The sequence below is a fragment of the Syngnathus typhle genome, linkage group LG9 (genome assembly GCF_033458585.1).
Source record: "Syngnathus typhle isolate RoL2023-S1 ecotype Sweden linkage group LG9, RoL_Styp_1.0, whole genome shotgun sequence".
Classification (NCBI taxonomy): domain Eukaryota; kingdom Metazoa; phylum Chordata; class Actinopteri; order Syngnathiformes; family Syngnathidae; genus Syngnathus; species Syngnathus typhle.
Window position 1 is genome coordinate 15,179,899 of NC_083746.1, and position 17,602 is coordinate 15,197,500.

The 17,602-nt window shown below is 49.1% G+C and overlaps 1 protein-coding gene across 1 annotated transcript in view; it reads left to right on the top strand.

Moving 5' to 3' along the window:
- The first annotated feature begins 677 nt into the window (after positions 1-677).
- Positions 678-17,602, top strand: part of LOC133160169 (uncharacterized) — a 143,350-nt gene continuing 126,425 nt past the window's right edge. Inside the window, exon 1 of the mRNA XM_061287783.1 lies at positions 678-7,755. Coding sequence (XP_061143767.1) covers positions 2,003-7,528 — 5,526 coding nt within the window. The 5' untranslated portion in view covers positions 678-2,002 and the 3' untranslated portion in view covers positions 7,529-7,755. The remainder of the gene's footprint in view (positions 7,756-17,602) is intronic.

Here is a 17,602-nt window from a genome sequence, read left to right on the forward strand (position 1 = left end):
GTATGGGATTGACTGACGGAGAAGTTGTTGCGTTTAGCGCCAGTGTGCTTGTAAAATAAATACGCTGTGTTTTCAGCAGACAAAGGAACGACGCATCGTCCTACTTTTCTCCACCACGCAGAGACCGGAAAAATTCACCGCTGCACACCATTTATTTGGTGAAGAAAAATGAACACCCCCTTTTTCACTTTACAGGCAGCATTCAGAAAAGGTGCTCAGCTTGTCGAGAAAATGCGATTTAAGCAATAAAATTAAAAATGCTTATAAAACATAAACCAAACGTTGTAGGTGGTCATTTCTTCATGAGCAGTGATAAACTCGGCACTCTGAAGCACCCGAGAGCTTTCTATGCCAACCTAACCAGAGTGACGGGAGCGGCACCATTCAGAAAAAGTGCTCAGATCGTCGAGAAAATGCGATTTAAGCAATAAAATTAAAACTGCTTATAAAACATTAACCAAACATTGCAGGCGGTCATTTCTTCATGCGCAGTGATAAACTCGGCACTCTGAAGCACCCGAGAGCGCTTTTTCTATGCCAACCTAACTAGAGTGACGGGAGCGGCACCATTCAGAAAAAGTGCTCAGCTCTTCGAGAAAATGCGATTTAAGCAATACAATTCAAAATGCTTGTCCGAAAGTCTATTGATCCAGTCTATTGATCCGACACCGACTTTTCCGAGGTGCACTTGAACGCCTCCTCAGAAAGCGGGACACTTATGAGAACGCTGCACGCTCCTTTCCTGGTCTCGCGCTTAGGGAGGAAAACAAACTTACGAACCCCTTTTTCCCGTGACATTTGTGTGCGTTTATGAAACCCCAGGTGAGTTATGCAGACTGGCCTGTACACTTGGGGGAGCGAACATATCTTTGTTTACTTCCTGTTGCTGGTACGAGCGGATATAACTTGTATAGGATAAGTGCGTGGTTAGTGGCTTCGCACGGGGTGCCGCCATGTTGTCTGCGTACTATCGTCATATGTTTGTCAAACGTGTGCCTATAGCGTTAGAAATGTATTACTGTGTTTAGTTCAGTTGTGTACTATACGTTGTTATTACCGACACGGAGTGCCGTTGGCCAGCAGTGCACGTCTTAAAGCGGCAGTAACGCACTTATTGAATGTTCATTAAGGGTGGTAGCAGTAGTAAAGTTTATTGCCCTGTATATCAGTTGTTATTGCTTGCATTGTGCTATTGTAGTGAAGATACCCTACATAGCTGTTTATGCATATGTCTATTAGATGATGTAATTTGACTGTCATAATCTAATTACATTATTTCTCTTTGTTTTCCTTCTGTATAGACATATACAAACACACATATACAACACACGCATACACACACACATATACACACATGTATACACACACACACACACACAAGTACACACTCAAACCCACTAACCTACACTCCTGGAAACCTGTATACTCACTGCTGTTGAGAATAAAGTTGATGCAAGATTCTCTAACCGGACTCGTCCATAGTGCTCCATCCCTAACCACTAATCCACATCTTTACATGGTCCTTCGAGCCGGATTAGGGTTCCCCCGACACTTTGGAATCAACAACTGATAGTCAGCAGCGGGAGTCATCGGCCCGACCCAAGAGAGATCCTCGTCCACCTGCACATTTAGACCCATATGAAGTCACTCTTTTGCCCTCTCAACAACCTGTAGCCCAAGCCTCCTCTACACCTGTAGGACAACAAGGCCAGGTTCTGTCAACCAGAGCAAGGAGTTTGACAAGTTACCGGTCAGCTGCACATTCACGACGATCCTCTCAGATGTCAAACGGTCTTAGTCTGCTTCAAAGCACATCAGATATACAAGCAGCTGCATTAGAAGAGGAGATAAGATAAAGGGTTTGGAGCTTGCAGACCTACAACAGGAAATAGAAGAGGAAAGAAACGCTGACTTGGAGGCTGCAGCATTGGATGCCCAAGCCAGGGAAGGACAACGGCTACAAGAAGAGGCACATTTGGCTAAAGAGAGACTAGCTAAAGAGATGGGGAGACGCAGGCGCTTGAAGAAGTTGGAGAAAGAGGTACAAATTGCCAGTCTTGTGAAGACCTACCTATCAGAGACGAACGATGATGCCTTGTCCACTTCATCAGCTCCCGCTACATTCTCCAAGCCGTCCCTGCGATCACAGCCACCGCGGGTGCCCTCCGTTCTCACCCAGCATCCACCTGTACAACCGCCACCTCCAGCGCCCGTTCAAATACCACCTCCAGCTACTGTCCCTGGACAGATAGTAGCACCACCCGCTAATCTCATCACAAGTGCCCAAGCTAGTGTTCCTGTCAGCGCACCACCCATTGCAGCAACAGTAGCTGCATTTCCACCTGGACGCCAATCCTCGCCCGTCCTCCCCACGGTGACAAGCCATGCAGTTGGAACGCTACAGATTACAAGTCTCCCATCTCAATATCCAGGTGTTTCCGCTACCAGTACAAGCTTCACAACACCACCATTGGCAACTTCAGTGATGCCACCACCTCCTACAATGCCATTTGCTCAACCCATTACATCAACTGCAACACCCGTCCCCGCTGCACCGCCTTGGACCTACCCAGGCATAGAGACCTTGATTGCTACATCCTATGGCATTCCCAAACCAACACTTCCCTTCTTTGAGAGTGGTAAAGAAAGCGACTTTGCACTTTTGAGGATGGCACTCGACAACTTGATGAACAGTCACACTCATCTCAGCGAACACTATAAATATCAAGTGCTCCTGGGTCAGCTCAAGCTCCCGAGTGCTCTGCAGTTGGCCAAATCATACATGTATGACCCGGCACCATACACAGCAGCAGTGGGAGCTCTGCAAGACAAATACGGACAACCGAGACAACTGGTCCAAAGTGAATTAGGGGCAATACTCAACTCCCCAGCCATCAAATTTGGAGAGGCTGATGCATTCGACTCCTTTGCCCTCTCTGTCCAGTCACTGGTCGGTATGCTGCGCACGCTAGAGGGGCCTGTAGGTTACGAGCTCCGGTGCGGTTCCCATGTTGACCGCCTGTTAAGCAAACTGTCTCCATCCCAAAGAGATGGATTTGTGGAATATTGCCTCGTTCGCGGCATCCTGCAGCCCGGTTCAGAGCTCACCTACTCCCTGCCTGACTTTGCCGCATGGCTCCAGATGAAGGCTCAAGCAAAGCGTCTGGCCAGTCGAGCTACCCTTCTCTATAACTCTACCGGGCCTTCTCCACATAAGAGAGAACAGTTTCGTTCAAAGCCCAGAGACAAGACCGCATCAGTCTTCCTCTGTACAAGGGAGACAGCCACCAAAGAGACCCCTCAGCCGAAGCCTCAAGCCTTCAAACTCAGCACTTATTGCCCATTCTGTAACAATAAGGAGCACTATCTCAACTCATGTCTCGACTTCAAGAAACTGTCCTCTGCTGAGATTAAGAAGTGGATCCAGGAAGGGGACCGATGTTGGAGGTGCGGCCGGGCACACAAAGCTACAGCCTGCACGCTTAAACGGCCGTGTAAGACATGCAAAGAGAAACACCTTACAGTTCTGCATGATGCCATCCAAGAGTCTTCGCAGACAGTGCTGCTGGTTAGTAATCCAACACCCACTATCTACATCGAACAGCCCAGAAGCCCTCAAAGAGTGCTACTGAAAGTTGTCAAAGTGCTTCTACATCATGGCGATCGCGTCCTTGAGACATTTGCAGTGCTTGATGATGGTTCAGAGAGAACGATTATCCTCCCTCAAGCTGTAGAACAACTACAACTCTCACAGCACCCAGAGACGCTACATCTTAGGACCGTCCAGCAAGAGGTGAAGGAGCTGAAAGGTTCCTGCGTCAGCGTTCATGTATCCCCTGTCTTCAAGCCAAACCAGAAGTTTTGCATTCGACATGCGTTCACCGCAGATAGTCTTAGCTTGTCTGAGCACACGTACCCAGTAGGAGCTCTCCAGAAGCGCTATGAGCATCTCAAAGGACTTCCCTTGACGCCTATTCACAGAGCACAACCTCTACTCCTCATCGGCTCAGATATGGCCCATCTGCTCTCACCAACACACCCCGTCCGATCAGGCCCATCTGGCAGTCCCATGGCAGTCTGTACAAGGCTCGGTTGGTCCTTGCAAGGTCCGTCAGACATCATTCCAGTTGCTTCTCACCAGCCTTACTGTTTTCACATCGCCACTGAACCACCATATACAGAACTTATCAGGAATGTGGAACGCCTTTGGCATATCAATACAGTTCCCTATCTCAGTGAGAAGACTGCAACCCGTTCTAAGCAAGACCAGCAGGCTCTCACCCTCCTACAGACAGCCTCCGAATGCGTATCTATTGACGGTACCCAGCGCTATGCTACTCCACTGTTGAGGCGTCAGCCAGCCATCCCACTTTGTGCTTCGCCAGCTGCTGTGATGCCCAACCTACGTGGCACTGAACGCCGGCTAGCCAAGGACACAGCTCGAGCAGCTTCATACTGTACGGAGATGGACAAACTACTTCAGGCCGGCTACGTTTCAGAGAACTCTACGAAAGAGGCCGAAACTGTCACCGAATCGTGGTATGTACCACACCATATGGTGCACCACAATGGAAAGGACAGAGTTGTCTTCAATTGTTCCTTCTCCTTCAATGGCCTCTTATTGAATGACCAACTCCTCCCGGGACCGACGCTTGGTCCAACCATGATTGGTGTCCTGATGCGGTTTCGATGTCATGCTGTTGCCATCAGTGGAGATATCAAGTCAATGTTCCATCAGATCCGCTTAATGCCAAAAGACAAACCTCTCCTACGTTTCCTGTGGCGGGACATGCAAAGAACGTCTGAACCACGGATATACCAATGGGAGGTGTTACCATTTGGTACAACGTGTAGCCCCTGTTGCGCCGTCTTCGCCCTGCAGCAGCACGTCAGAGACCATGAACCTCCAGATTCCCCCCTCACGCACGTGATCGAGCAGTCCTTCTATGTCGACAATTGCCTTCACAGTGTAAGTAAACCAGAAGATGCCAAGGCTTTGGTCGATGACTTGCGAGCACTTCTGAGAAAGGGAGGTTTCGAGATCAGACAATGGGCCAGTAATGTGCCTGAAGTTGTCGCACACCTACCCCCTGAAGCACAATCGACTAGCAGTGAGCTATGGCTGTCCAAGGCCAGTGACAACCTTCAAGAACCCACACTTGGACTGTGCTGGGATTGTTTGAGCGACACGTTGAGTTATAAGCATCGCTCTAACGAGCCTCCAGCTGCCACTCTATGTAACGTCTACAGCGTCCTTGCCAAGCTTTACGACCCATTGGGCTACATTGTGCCATTTACCACAAGATGTAAAGTGCTTGTCCAGGACATGTGGAAGGCTAACATTGGCTGGGATGACAAGATTCAACCATCTGAACTTCTCGGAAAATGGTTGAGTTGGGTGCAGGAAATTCCTACTCTGCAGCAACTCAAGTTACCTCGTCCCTATTCACCAGCCAGTGAAAATACCGTCAATGCAGCCCGTCATATTCACATCTTCTGTGATGCATCAGAGCGCGCCTACGGATCAGTAGCTTACATGCAAATAACGGATGACAGACAACAAGTCTTCGTTTCCTTTGTGTTTGCCAGATCGAGAGTAGCGCCGCGTAAGCAGCTGTCCATCCCGCGTCTCGAACTCAGCGCCGCACTTACAGGGGCACAGCTGGCAAAAGTGATCGAGACTGAGCTCACAGTAACGCCTGAGCACATCACTCTTTGGTCTGACTCCACAACAGTGCTCCACTGGATTAAATCAAAATCCTGCCGCTACAAAGTATTTGTTGGAACACGTGTAGCAGAAATTCAGAATCTTACCAGTCCATCTCAATGGCGGTATGTTGGTAGTCTACACAATCCCGCAGATGACATAACCCGAGGACTCACCTTGAAAGAGATGGTGCAGGATCACCACTGGAACAAAGGTCCACATTTCCTCCTTTTGCCAGAGAGAGAGTGGCCCATCATGCCCTCATCTGAGGCAGAAGCAGACACTACCGAGTTAAGGAAGTCAGCCTTCGTGGGAGCAGTCTCCAGCGCCTTGCCCACACAACATCCTGACCTGAGTAAATTCTCCACTTGGCAAGAGCTTCTTCAGGAAACCGCTAGCTCCCTTCATGGGGCAGCCAACACTAACACCACAGCAAAGTGTTCAGCAACAGATTTTCTTCAAGCAGAGAAGCTTATGCTTCAAAAGGCCCAAGAAGACTGCTTTGCTGAGGAATTGAGAGCCCTCAAAGTTGGACGTGCTCTTCCTGTAAACCGTCATCTTATATCCCTGTCACCAGAATACGACAAAACCACAGAGCTACTGAGAGTCGGTGGTAGATTGAGGCATGCTGAAGGACTAGACCTGGATACCATCCACCCAGTCATCATGGACCCAAGTCATCATGTGACTAAGCTCATCATTAAGAATGCGGATGATTCTCTACTGCACCCGGGACCAGAACGCGTCCTTGCTGAGCTCAGACGCCGGTTTTGGATAATTCGTGGTCGAGAGGCCATTAGAAAGCATCAATATTCCTGCCTGGAGTGTCGACAATGGAGAGCAAAACCGGATGTACCAAAGATGGCTGATTACCCACCGGCTCGACTACGACTCTATAAGCCACCATTCTATTCAACAGGAGTTGACTGCTTTAGACCTTTTCAAGTGAGGATCGGTCGCCGCACTGAGGAAAGGTGGGGTATAGTGTATAAGTGCATGACAACTCGCTCAGTACACCTGGATCTGTTGGAGAGCCTGGACACGGACGCTTTCCTGTTGTCTTTGAGAAGATTCATATCTCGACGTGGGAGATCATTTGAGCTTCTCATGGACAATGGCACCAACTTTGTCGGTGGTGAGAGGGAGTTGCGTGAAGCCGTCGTCGCCATGGCACCTGAGTTGAAAGACCAACTTGCTGAACAGCAAATATCCTTCCGATTCAATCCTCCTAGTGCGCCGCACTTTGGTGGCACATGGGAGAGGGAAGTGAGATCAATCAAGTCCGCGCTCCGTGTTGTCCTTAGAGACCAGACTGTTCCTGAATCTGTCCTTATGACAACTCTAGTGGAAGTGGAAGGGATATTAAATGCAAAACCACTCGGCTATTTGTCATCAGATGCCTCGGATCCTGATCCAGTCACACCTAACCTCCTCCTAATGGGTCGTCATGATTCATCCCTTCCTCAAGATGTCTATGACCCCAGTGACCTAGGAAGGAGACGATGGAGGCACAGCCAATTCATCGCAGATCGTTTCTGGGCATCCTTCATCAGTCACTACCTTCCAGGGCTCCAAGAGCATAGTAAGTGGAGGAAAGATGGTGAGGCACTCTCCATTGGCGACGTTGTCCTGATCGTGGATCCTCAACTCCCCCGCGCATCATGGCCCGTTGGTCGGATTACCCTGACGCATCCAGGAGCAGATGGACGCATTCGGACTGCCACGGTCCAGGTAAAAGACCGCATCTATGTTCGTCCTGTCGCCAGACTCATTCTTCTTCCAGCTGTTGACGACAAGGACGAAGGAGGGACTACCAAATAGACTTTCTCCCATTCATTCAACTGCCACGTGGACAGTTGGGGGCGGCTTTGTCCGAAAGTCTATTGATCCGACACCAACTTTTCCGAGGTACACTTGAACGCCTCCTCAGAAAGCGGGACACTTATGAGAACGCTGCACGCTCCTTTCCTGGTCTCGCGCTTAGGGAGGAAAACGGACTTACGAACCCCTTTTTCCCGTGACATTTGTGTGCGTTTATGAAACCCCAGGTGAGTTATGCAGACTGGCCTGTACACTTGGGGGAGCGAACATATCTTTGTTTACTTCCTGTTGCTGGTACGAGCGGATATAACTTGTATAGGATAAGTGCGTGGTTAGTGGCTTCGCACAGGGTGCCGCCATGTTGTCTGCGTACTATCGTCATATGTTTGTCAAACGTGTGCCTATAGCGTTAGAAATGTATTACTGTGTTTAGTTCAGTTGTGTACTATACGTTGTTATTACCGACACTGAGTGCCGTTGGCCAGCAGTGCACGTCTTAAAGCGGCAGTAACGCACTTATTGAATGTTCATTAAGGGTGGTAGCAGTAGTAAAGTTTATTGCCCTGTATATCAGTTGTTATTGCTTGCATTGTACTATTGTAGTGAAGATACCCTACATAGCTGTTTATGCATTTGTTTATTAGGTGATGTAATTTGACTGTCATCATCTAATTACATTATTTCTCTTTGTTTTCCTTCTGTATAGACATATACAAAGACACATATACAACACACGCATACACACACACATATACACACATGTATACACACCCACACACACACACACACACAAGTACACACTCAAACCCACTAACCTAAACTCCTGGAAACCTGTATACTCACTGCTGTTGAGAATAAAGTTGATGCAAGATTCTCTAACCGGACTCGTCCATAGTGCTCCATCCCTAACCACTAATCCACATCTTTACAATGCTTATAAAACATAAACCAAACGTTGTAGGTGGTCATTTCCTCATGAGCAGTGATAAACTCGGCACTCTGAAGCACCCAAGAGCGCTTTTTTCTATGCCAACGTAACCAGAGTGACGGGAGCGGCACCATTCAGAAAAAGTGCTCAGCTCGTCGAGAAAATGCGATTTAAGCAAAAAAATTAAAGAAGCTATTAAAACATAAACCAAACGTTGTACGTGGTAATTTCTTCATGCGCAGTGATAAACTCGGCACTCTGAAGCACCCAAAAGCGCTTTTTTATATGCCAACCTAACCAGAGTGACGGGAGCGGCACCATTCAGAAAACGTGCTCAGCTCGTCGAGAAAATGTGATTTAAGTAATAAAATTAAAAATGCTTATAAAACATAAACCAAACGTTGTAGGTGGTCATTTCTTCATGCGCAGTGATAAACTCGGCACTGTGAAGCACCCAAGAGCGCTTTTTTCTATGCCAACCTAACCAGAGTGACAGGAGCGGCACCATTCAGAAAAGGTGCTCAGCTCGTCGAGAAAATGCGATTTAAGCAATAAAAATAAAAATGCTTATCTAACATAAACCAAACGTTGCAGGTGGTCATTTCTTAATGCGCAGTGATAAACTCGGCACTCTGAAGCACCCGAGAGCGCTTTTTTCTATGCCAACCTAACCAGAGTGACGGGAGCGGCACCATTGAGAAAAGGTGCTCAGCTCGTCGAGAAAATGCGATTTAAGCAGTAAAATTAAAAATGGTTATAAAACAATAACCAAACGTTGTAGGTGGTCATTAGTTCATGAGCAGTGATAATCTCGGCACTCTGAAGCACCCAAGAGCGCTTTTTTCTATGCCAACGTAACCAGAGTGACGGGGGACGCACCATTCAGAAAACGTGCTCAGCTCGTCGAGAAAATGCGATTTAAGCAATAAAATTAAAAATGCTTATAAAACATAAACCAAACGTTACAGGTGGTCATTTCTTCATGCGCAGTAATAAACCCGGCACTCTGAAGCACCCGAGAGCGCTTTTTTTCTATGCCAACCTAACCAGAGTGACGGGAGCGGCACCGTTCAGAAAAAGTGCTCAGCTCGTCGAGTAAATGCGATGTAAGCAATAAAACTAAAAATGCTTATAAAACATAAACCAAACGTTACCGGTGGTCATTTCTTCATGTGCGGTGATAAACTCGGCCCTCTGAAGCACACAAGAGCGCTTTTTACTATGCCAACCTAATCAGAATGACTGGAGAGGCACCATTCAGAAAACGTGCTCAGCTCGTCGAGAAAATGCGATTTAAGCAAAAAAATTAAAAAAGCTAATAAAACATAAACCAAACGTTGTAGGTGGTCATTTCTTCATGCGCAGTGATAAACTTGGCACTCTGAAGCACCCGAGAGCGCTTTTTTATATGCCAACCTAACCAGAGTGACGGGAGCGGCACCATTCAGAAAACGTGCTCAGCTCGTCGAGAAAATGCGATTTAAGCAGTGAAATTAAAAATGCTTATAAAACATAAACCAAACGTTGTATGTGGTCATTTCTTCATGCGCAGTGATAAACTCGGCACTGTGAAGCACCCGAGAGCGCTTTTTTCTATGCCAACCTAACCAGAGTGACGGGAGCGGCACCATTCAGAAAAAGTGCTCAGCTCGTCGAGAAAATGCGATTTAAGCAATAAAATTAAAAATGCTTATAAAACATAAACCAAACGTTGCAGGTGGTAATTTCTACATGCGCAGTGATAAACTCGGCACTCTGAAACACCCGAGAGCGCTTTTTTCTATGCCAACCTAACCAGAGTGACGGGAGCGGCACCATTCAGAAAAAGTGCTCAGCTCGTCGAGAAAATGCGATTTAAGCAATAAAATTAAAAATGATTATAAAACATAAACCAAACGTTGTAGATGGTCATTTCTTAATGCGCAGTAATAAACTCGGCACTCTGAAGAACCCGAGAGCGCTTTTTTATATGCCAACCTAACCAGAGTGACGGGAGCGGCACCGTTCAGAAAAAGTGCTCAGCTCGTCGAGTAAATGCGATGTAAGCAATAAAACTAAAAATGTTTATAAAACATAAACCGAACGTTGTAGATGGTCATTTCTTAATGCGCAGTAATAAACTCGGCACTCTGAAGCACCCGAGAGCGCTTTTTTATATGCCAACCGAACCAGAGTGAAGGGAGCGGCACCATTCAGAAAAAGTGCTCAGCTCGTCGAGAAAATGCGATCTAAGCAATAAAATTAAAAATGCATATAAAACATAAACCAAACGTTCTAAATGGTCATTTCTTAATGCGCAGTAATAAACTCGGCACTCTGAAGCACCCGAGACCGCTTTTTTATATGCCAACCTAACCAGAGTGACGGGAGCGGCACCGTTCAGAAAAAGTGCTCAGCTCGTCGAGAAAATGCGATTTAAGCAATAAAATTAAAAATGATTATAAAACATAAACCAAACGTTGTAGATGGTCATTTCTTAATGCGCAGTAATAAACTCAGCACTCTGAAGCACCCGAGAGCGCTTTTTTATATGCGGAGATCGCGGAGCATGAATGACTTCCAGCGGGCCGCGAACGCACACGCGGACGAGATGGGCGAAAAAAGCACCAGCAGTGAGGGTGGACGCCGCGGCGGAGATCGCGGAGCATGAATGACTTCCAGCGGGCCGCGAACGCACACGCGGACGAGATGGGCGAAAAATTACCAGCAGTGCTGGTGGACGCTTTTTAAGCACCGCGGCGGAGATCGCGGAGCATGAATGACTTCCAGCGGGCTGCGAACGCACACGCGGACGAGATGGGCGAAAAAAGCACCAGCAGTGCGGGTGGACGCTTTTTAAGCACCGCGTTGGCGATCGCGGAGCATGAAGGACTTCCAGTGGGCCGCGAACGCAAACGCGCACGCGGACGAGATGGGCGAAAAAAGCACCAGCAGTGCGGGTGGACGCTTTTTAAGCACCGCGTTGGAGATCGCGGAGCATGAAGGACTTCCAGCGGGCCGTGAACGCAAACGCGCACGCGGACGAGATGGGCGAAAAAAGCACCAGCAGTGCGGTTCGACGCTTTTTAAGCACCGCGGCGGAGATCGCGGAGCATGAATGACTTCCAGCGGGCCGCGAACGCACACGCGGACGAGATGGGCGAAAAAAGCACCAGCAGTGCGGGTGGACGCTTTTTAAGCACCGCGGCGGAGATCGCGGAGCATGAATGACTTCCAGCGGGCCGCGAACGCACACGCGGACGAGATGGGCGAAAAAAGCACCAGCAGTGCGGGTGGACGCACCGCGGCGGAGATCGCGGAGCATGAATGACTTCCAGCGGGCCGCGAACGCACACGCGGACGAGATGGCCGAAAAAAGCACCAGCAGTGCGGGTGGACACTTTTTAAGCACCGTGGCGGAGATCGCGGAGCATGAATAACTTCCAGCGGGCCGCAAACGCACACGCGGAGGAGATGGCCGAAAAAAGCACCAGCAGTGCGGGTGGACGCTTTTTAAGCACCGCGGCGGAGATCGCAGAGCATGAATGACTTCCAGCGGGCCGCAAACGCACACGCGGACGAGATGGGCGAAAAAAGCACCAGCAGTGCGGGTGGACGCTTTTTAAGCACCGCGGCGGAGATCGTGGAACATGACTTCCACCGGGCCGCGAACGCACACGCGGGCGAGATGGGCGAAACCAGCAGTGCGGGTGGACGCTTTTTAAGCACCGCGGCGGAGATCGCGGAGCATGAATGACTTCCAGCGGGCCGCGAACGCACACGCGGACGAGATGGGCGAAAAAAGCACCAGCAGTGCGGGTGGACGCTTTTTAAGCACCGCGGCGGAGATCGCGGAGCATGAATGACTTCCAGCGGGCCGCGAACGCGCACGCGGACGAGATGGGTGAAAAAAGCACCAGCAGTGCGGGTGGACGCTTTTTAAGCACCACGGCGGAGATCGCGGCTTCCAGCGGGCCGCGAACGCACACGCGGACGAGATGGGCGAAAAAAACACCAGCAGTGCGGGTGGACGCTTTTTAAGCACCGCGGCGGAGATCGCGGAGCATGAATGACTTCCAGTGGGCCGCGAACGCACACGCGGACGAGATGGGCGAAAAAAGCACCAGCAGTGCGGGTGGACGCACCGCGGCGGAGATCGCGGAGCATGAATGACTTCCAGCGGGCCGCGAACGCACACGCGGACGAGATGGCCGAAAAAAGCACCAGCAGTGCAGGTGGACGCTTTTTAAGCACCGCGGCGGAGATCGCGGAGCATGAATGACTTCCAGCGGGCTGCAAACGCACACGTGGACGAGATGGCCGAAAAAAGCACCAGCAGTGCGGGTGGACGCTTTTTAAGCACCGCGGCGGAGATCGCGGAGCATGAATGACTTCCAGCGGGCCGCGAACACACACGCGGACGAGATGGGCGAAAAAAGCACCAGCAGTGCGGGTGGACGCTTTTTAAGCACCGCGGCTGAGATCGTGGAGCATGACTTCCACCGGGCCGCGAACGCACACGCGGACGAGGTGGGGCGAAAAAAAGCACCAGCAGTGCGGGTGGACGCTTTTTAAGCACCGCGGCGGAGATCGTGGAGCATGACTTCCACCGGGCCGCGAACGCACACGCGGACGAGACGGGCGAAACCAGCAGTGCGGGTGGACGCTTTTTAAGCACCGCGGCGGAGATCGCGGGGCATGAATGACTTCCAGCGGGCCGCGAACGCACACGCGGACGAGATGGGCGAAAAAAGCACCAGCAGTGCGGGTGGACGCACCGCGGCGGAGATCGCGGAGCATGAATGACTTCCAGCGGGCCGCGAACGCGCACGCGGACGAGATGGGCGAAAAAAGCACCAGCAGTGCGGGTGCACGCTTTTTAAGCACCGCGGCGGAGATCGCGGCTTCCAGCGGGCCGCGAACGCACACGCGGACGAGATGGGCGAAAAAAGCACCTCAGTGCGGGTGGACGCTTTTTAAGCACCGCGGCGGAGATCGTGGAGCATGAATGACTTCCAGCGGGCCGCGAACGCAAACGCGCACGCGGACGAGATGGGCGAAAAAAGCACCAGCAGTGCGGGTGTACGCTTTTTAAGCACCGCGGCGGAGATCGTGGAGCATGAATGAGTTCCAGCGGGCCGCAAACGCACATGCGGACCAGATGGGCGAAAAAAGCACCAGCAGTGCGGGTGGACGCTTTTTAAGCACCGCGGCGAAGATCGCGGAGCATGAAAGACTTCCAGCGGGCCGCGAACGCACACGCGGACGAGATGGGCGAAAAAAGCACCAGCAGTGCGGGTCGACGCTTTTTAAGCACCGCGGCGGAGATCGCAGAGCATAACTGACTTCCAGCGGGCCGCGAACGCACAAGCGGACGAGATGGGCGAAAAAAGCACCAGCAGTGCGGATGGACGCTTTTTAAGCACCGCGGCGGAAATCGCGGAGCATGAATGACTTCCAGCGGGCCGCGAACGCACCCAACGCCGTCCGAGGGAACTTTGTGACTTCCCCACGCGCTCCCGGGGCCACCGGCAGGCCGTGCACGCGGACGAGATGGCCGAAAAAAGCACCAGCAGTGCTTTTTTTTTAACCGCGGCGGAGATCGCGGAGCATGAATGACTTCCAGCGGGCCGCAAACGCACACGCGCGTGGCACCGTTCAGAAAAAGTGCTCAGCTCGTCGAGAAAATGCGATTTAAGCAATAAAATTAAAAATGCTTATAAAACATAAACCAAACGCTGTAGATGGTAATTTCTTCATGCGCAGTGATAAACTCGGCACTCTGAAGCACCCGAGAGCGCTTTTTTATATGCCAACCTAACCAGAGTGACGGGAGCGGCACCATTCAGAAAAAGTGTTCAGCTCGTCGAGAAAATGCGATTTAAGCAATAAAATTAAAAATGCTTACACCGTGTTCCAAATTATTATGCAAATTGTATTTAAGTGTCATAAAGATTACAATTTTTTGTTTTTCAATTAAACTCATGGACGGTTCTGTGTGTCAGGGCTCTTTGGATCACTGAAATCAATCTCAGACACCGGTGATAATTAGTCTGCCAGTTGAGCCCAATTAAGGAAAAACTACTTAAGAATGGCGTTCCACATTATTAAGCAGATGATTTGAAGTTCGCTTTGAGCAGTGGCGGTTTGATGAACAAGTACCACGTGTCCTTTAAGCACTCCGAACAGCCACATGCTTTAAAGATGGACTTGAGCAAAACACTCTGTGTTAAATAAAGCACCGCCGGCCGTTGTAAATGAATGGGCTTTGGCACTTAGTGCATTTTCCTCCAGCAGGGGGGGGGATGCCGACCGGCCGTGCGCACGCCTGAGATGGCCGAAAAAAAGCTCCAGGAGAGCGGATTGACGCTTTTTAAACACGCGGAGGAGAAGATGGAGCGATACCTATGATTACTAAAACCTAATGAACTGATGCCGCTTAATGAGGCCTCGCCTCCAAATTTTGTGAGCTCGCATGTGGCGCGTCCTCGGAAAAAGGGTGGGGGTGTCGCCCTCATCTCGAATTCCGAGCTTAGTTTTAGGCCTCGTTCGATCAACGTATTTAAAACATTTGAGGTTCTCATTGTCCGATCCACCGCTTTACCGTCATTTTATCTTGTTGTTATTTACCGTCCACCCGGGGCTTACTCTGGCTTCCTGGATGAATTTTCAGAATTTGTGGCTGATCTAGTAACCAATGCGGATAATATAATTATCATGGCCGATTTCAACATCCACATGAATTTACCGTCAGAGCCACTTACTTCGGCGTTTCAGACTTTAACTGATACCTTTGGTTTTACGCAAGCTGTACAGCCAGCAACGCATAAGAATGGAAATACCATAGATCTGGTATTATCCCGAGGACTTACAACCTCAAATATAGCAGTACTCCCATACACTACTGTTTTGTCTGATCATCACTTCATAAAGTTTGAAATTCTAGTTCCTTGTCAAAGACAAGAGAGCAATCAGCATTATAGGAGCCGTCATTTCAACTCCATGACTGCAACTGCGCTATCTGAAATACTGTCGCCGGCAACCACTAATTTTCTCACATACGCCGGCTCTATTGATAATCTTACAAATGAATTCAATGCGACATTGTTAAATGCCATTGACTCTGTGGCGCCGTTACGTCTGAAAACTCGCCGTAGAGTGCCTACTCCGTGGTTCACAGATGAAACGCGTACGCTTAAGCAATTATGTAGAAAGCATGAGCGCAGATGGCGTCTAACCAAACTTGAGGTTTTCCATCAGGCATGGCAGGATAGCCTCCTGAAATATAAAGATGCGCTTATTTTAGTAAAAATGACCCGGACTGTCTCAGTAATTATAGGCCAGTTTCAAACCTCCCATTCATAGCAAAACTTCTTGAAAAAGTAGTAGCGCAGCAGCTTATTGATTACATGGTCGCCAATAACCGATATGACACTTTTCAGTCTGGTTTTAGAGCTAATCATTCCACTGAGACAGCACTTGCTAAAGTGACTAACGATCTCCTCATAGCTATGGATTCAAACATTTCGTCTGTACTGTTACTACTCGATCTTAGTGCTGCCTTCGACACTGTAGACTTCGATATTTTATTAGGGCGTCTTAAAAGTTGTGTTGGTATTTCAGGTTCAGCACTAGGCTGGTTCCATTCCTATCTATCAAACAGGACGCACCGAGTGGTCCATGGTAATGCGTCCTCGGAGCTCTATAATGTTACATGTGGTGTCCCACAGGGATCGGTTCTCGGACCAATTCTTTTTAATATTTATATGATTCCGCTTGGGGACATAATACGTAAATATAATATTAGTTTTCAATGCTATGCGGATGACACCCAATTATATATGCCGTTATCGATGACAGATCCGCGGGATTGTTGTAATCTTGAGAAGTGCCTTGCGGAGATCAAGCAATGGATGTCTCTCAACTTCCTTCGTCTTAACCCAGATCAAACTGAGATGTTGATAATTGGTCCAACTCGTTATCAACACTTATTCAAGGAAACCGCTATAACTATAGATAACCGTACTATCACTCAAAGCGATACTGTAACTAATCTCGGGGTAATATTTGACCAAACTCTCTCCTTTCAAAAGCACATTAAGAATATAACCAGAATTGCGATTTTTCACCTTCGTAATATTGCAAAGATTCGTCCGATCCTCTCGACTGGTGATGCGGAAACTATTATACATGCGTTCGTCACGTCGCGCCTGGACTACTGTAATGTAATATTTTCGGGTCTTCCTAAGTCCCGCATCAAAAGTCTACAGTTAGTACAAAATGCTGCTGCAAGGCTGCTTTCTCGGACAAGAAAATTTGATCACATTACCCCAATACTAGCCAACTTACATTGGCTCCCGGTCCATTTAAGATGTGACTTCAAGGTTCTTCTACTAACCTATAAATCGCTGCATGGCTTAGCGCCTTCATATCTCGTCGACCTAGTTGTTCCTTATGTTCCGTCTCGTAACCTTCGTTCGCAAAACGCTACCCTTTTAGCGACACCGAGGGCCAAGAAAATGTCTGCAGGCTCTAGAGCATTTTCTATTCGGGCTCCAGAGCTTTGGAATGCCCTACCAATGGATATTAGGACTGCTACCTCAGTAGAAACATTTAAGACACGTTTAAAGACACATTTCTATGACATGGCCTTTAACTAACCTGTAGTGGCCGATTCGGCTGGAGTTTGTTTTCTCTCCCTCTCCACCCCCTCCCTCCCCCCTCCCCGGCCGGGGAGGTGGTTAGGTGGCACCCATGCTGACAGCGGCTATCTGGATTCTCGTGGGCCAATTCAGGATGGGGGAACTGCAGCTCAACCTCCTCGAAGACACTGCCAGGACAATTGAGGGCTCCTTCGGCAGCCCTCTGCTATGACATGGACATCCACTTTTTATTTAATTGATTTTCATGTTGTATCATTTGTGCCCTCTCTGCATCCATTTCAACCTGGTGATCCTGAAAGGGGGATCCTTCCATCTGTGGTCCCTTCTCAAGGTTTCTCATTTTCCCCTGGTAGGGGTTTTTAAGTTTTTCCTTGCCCTTTTGGGAGCTTAAGATCAGGGGATGCTTTGAGAATAATTGTCAATTTCTGTCTATGTGAAGCCCTTTGAGACTGCTTGTGATTTAGGGCTATACAAATAAACTTGACTTGACTTGAATTACTATTA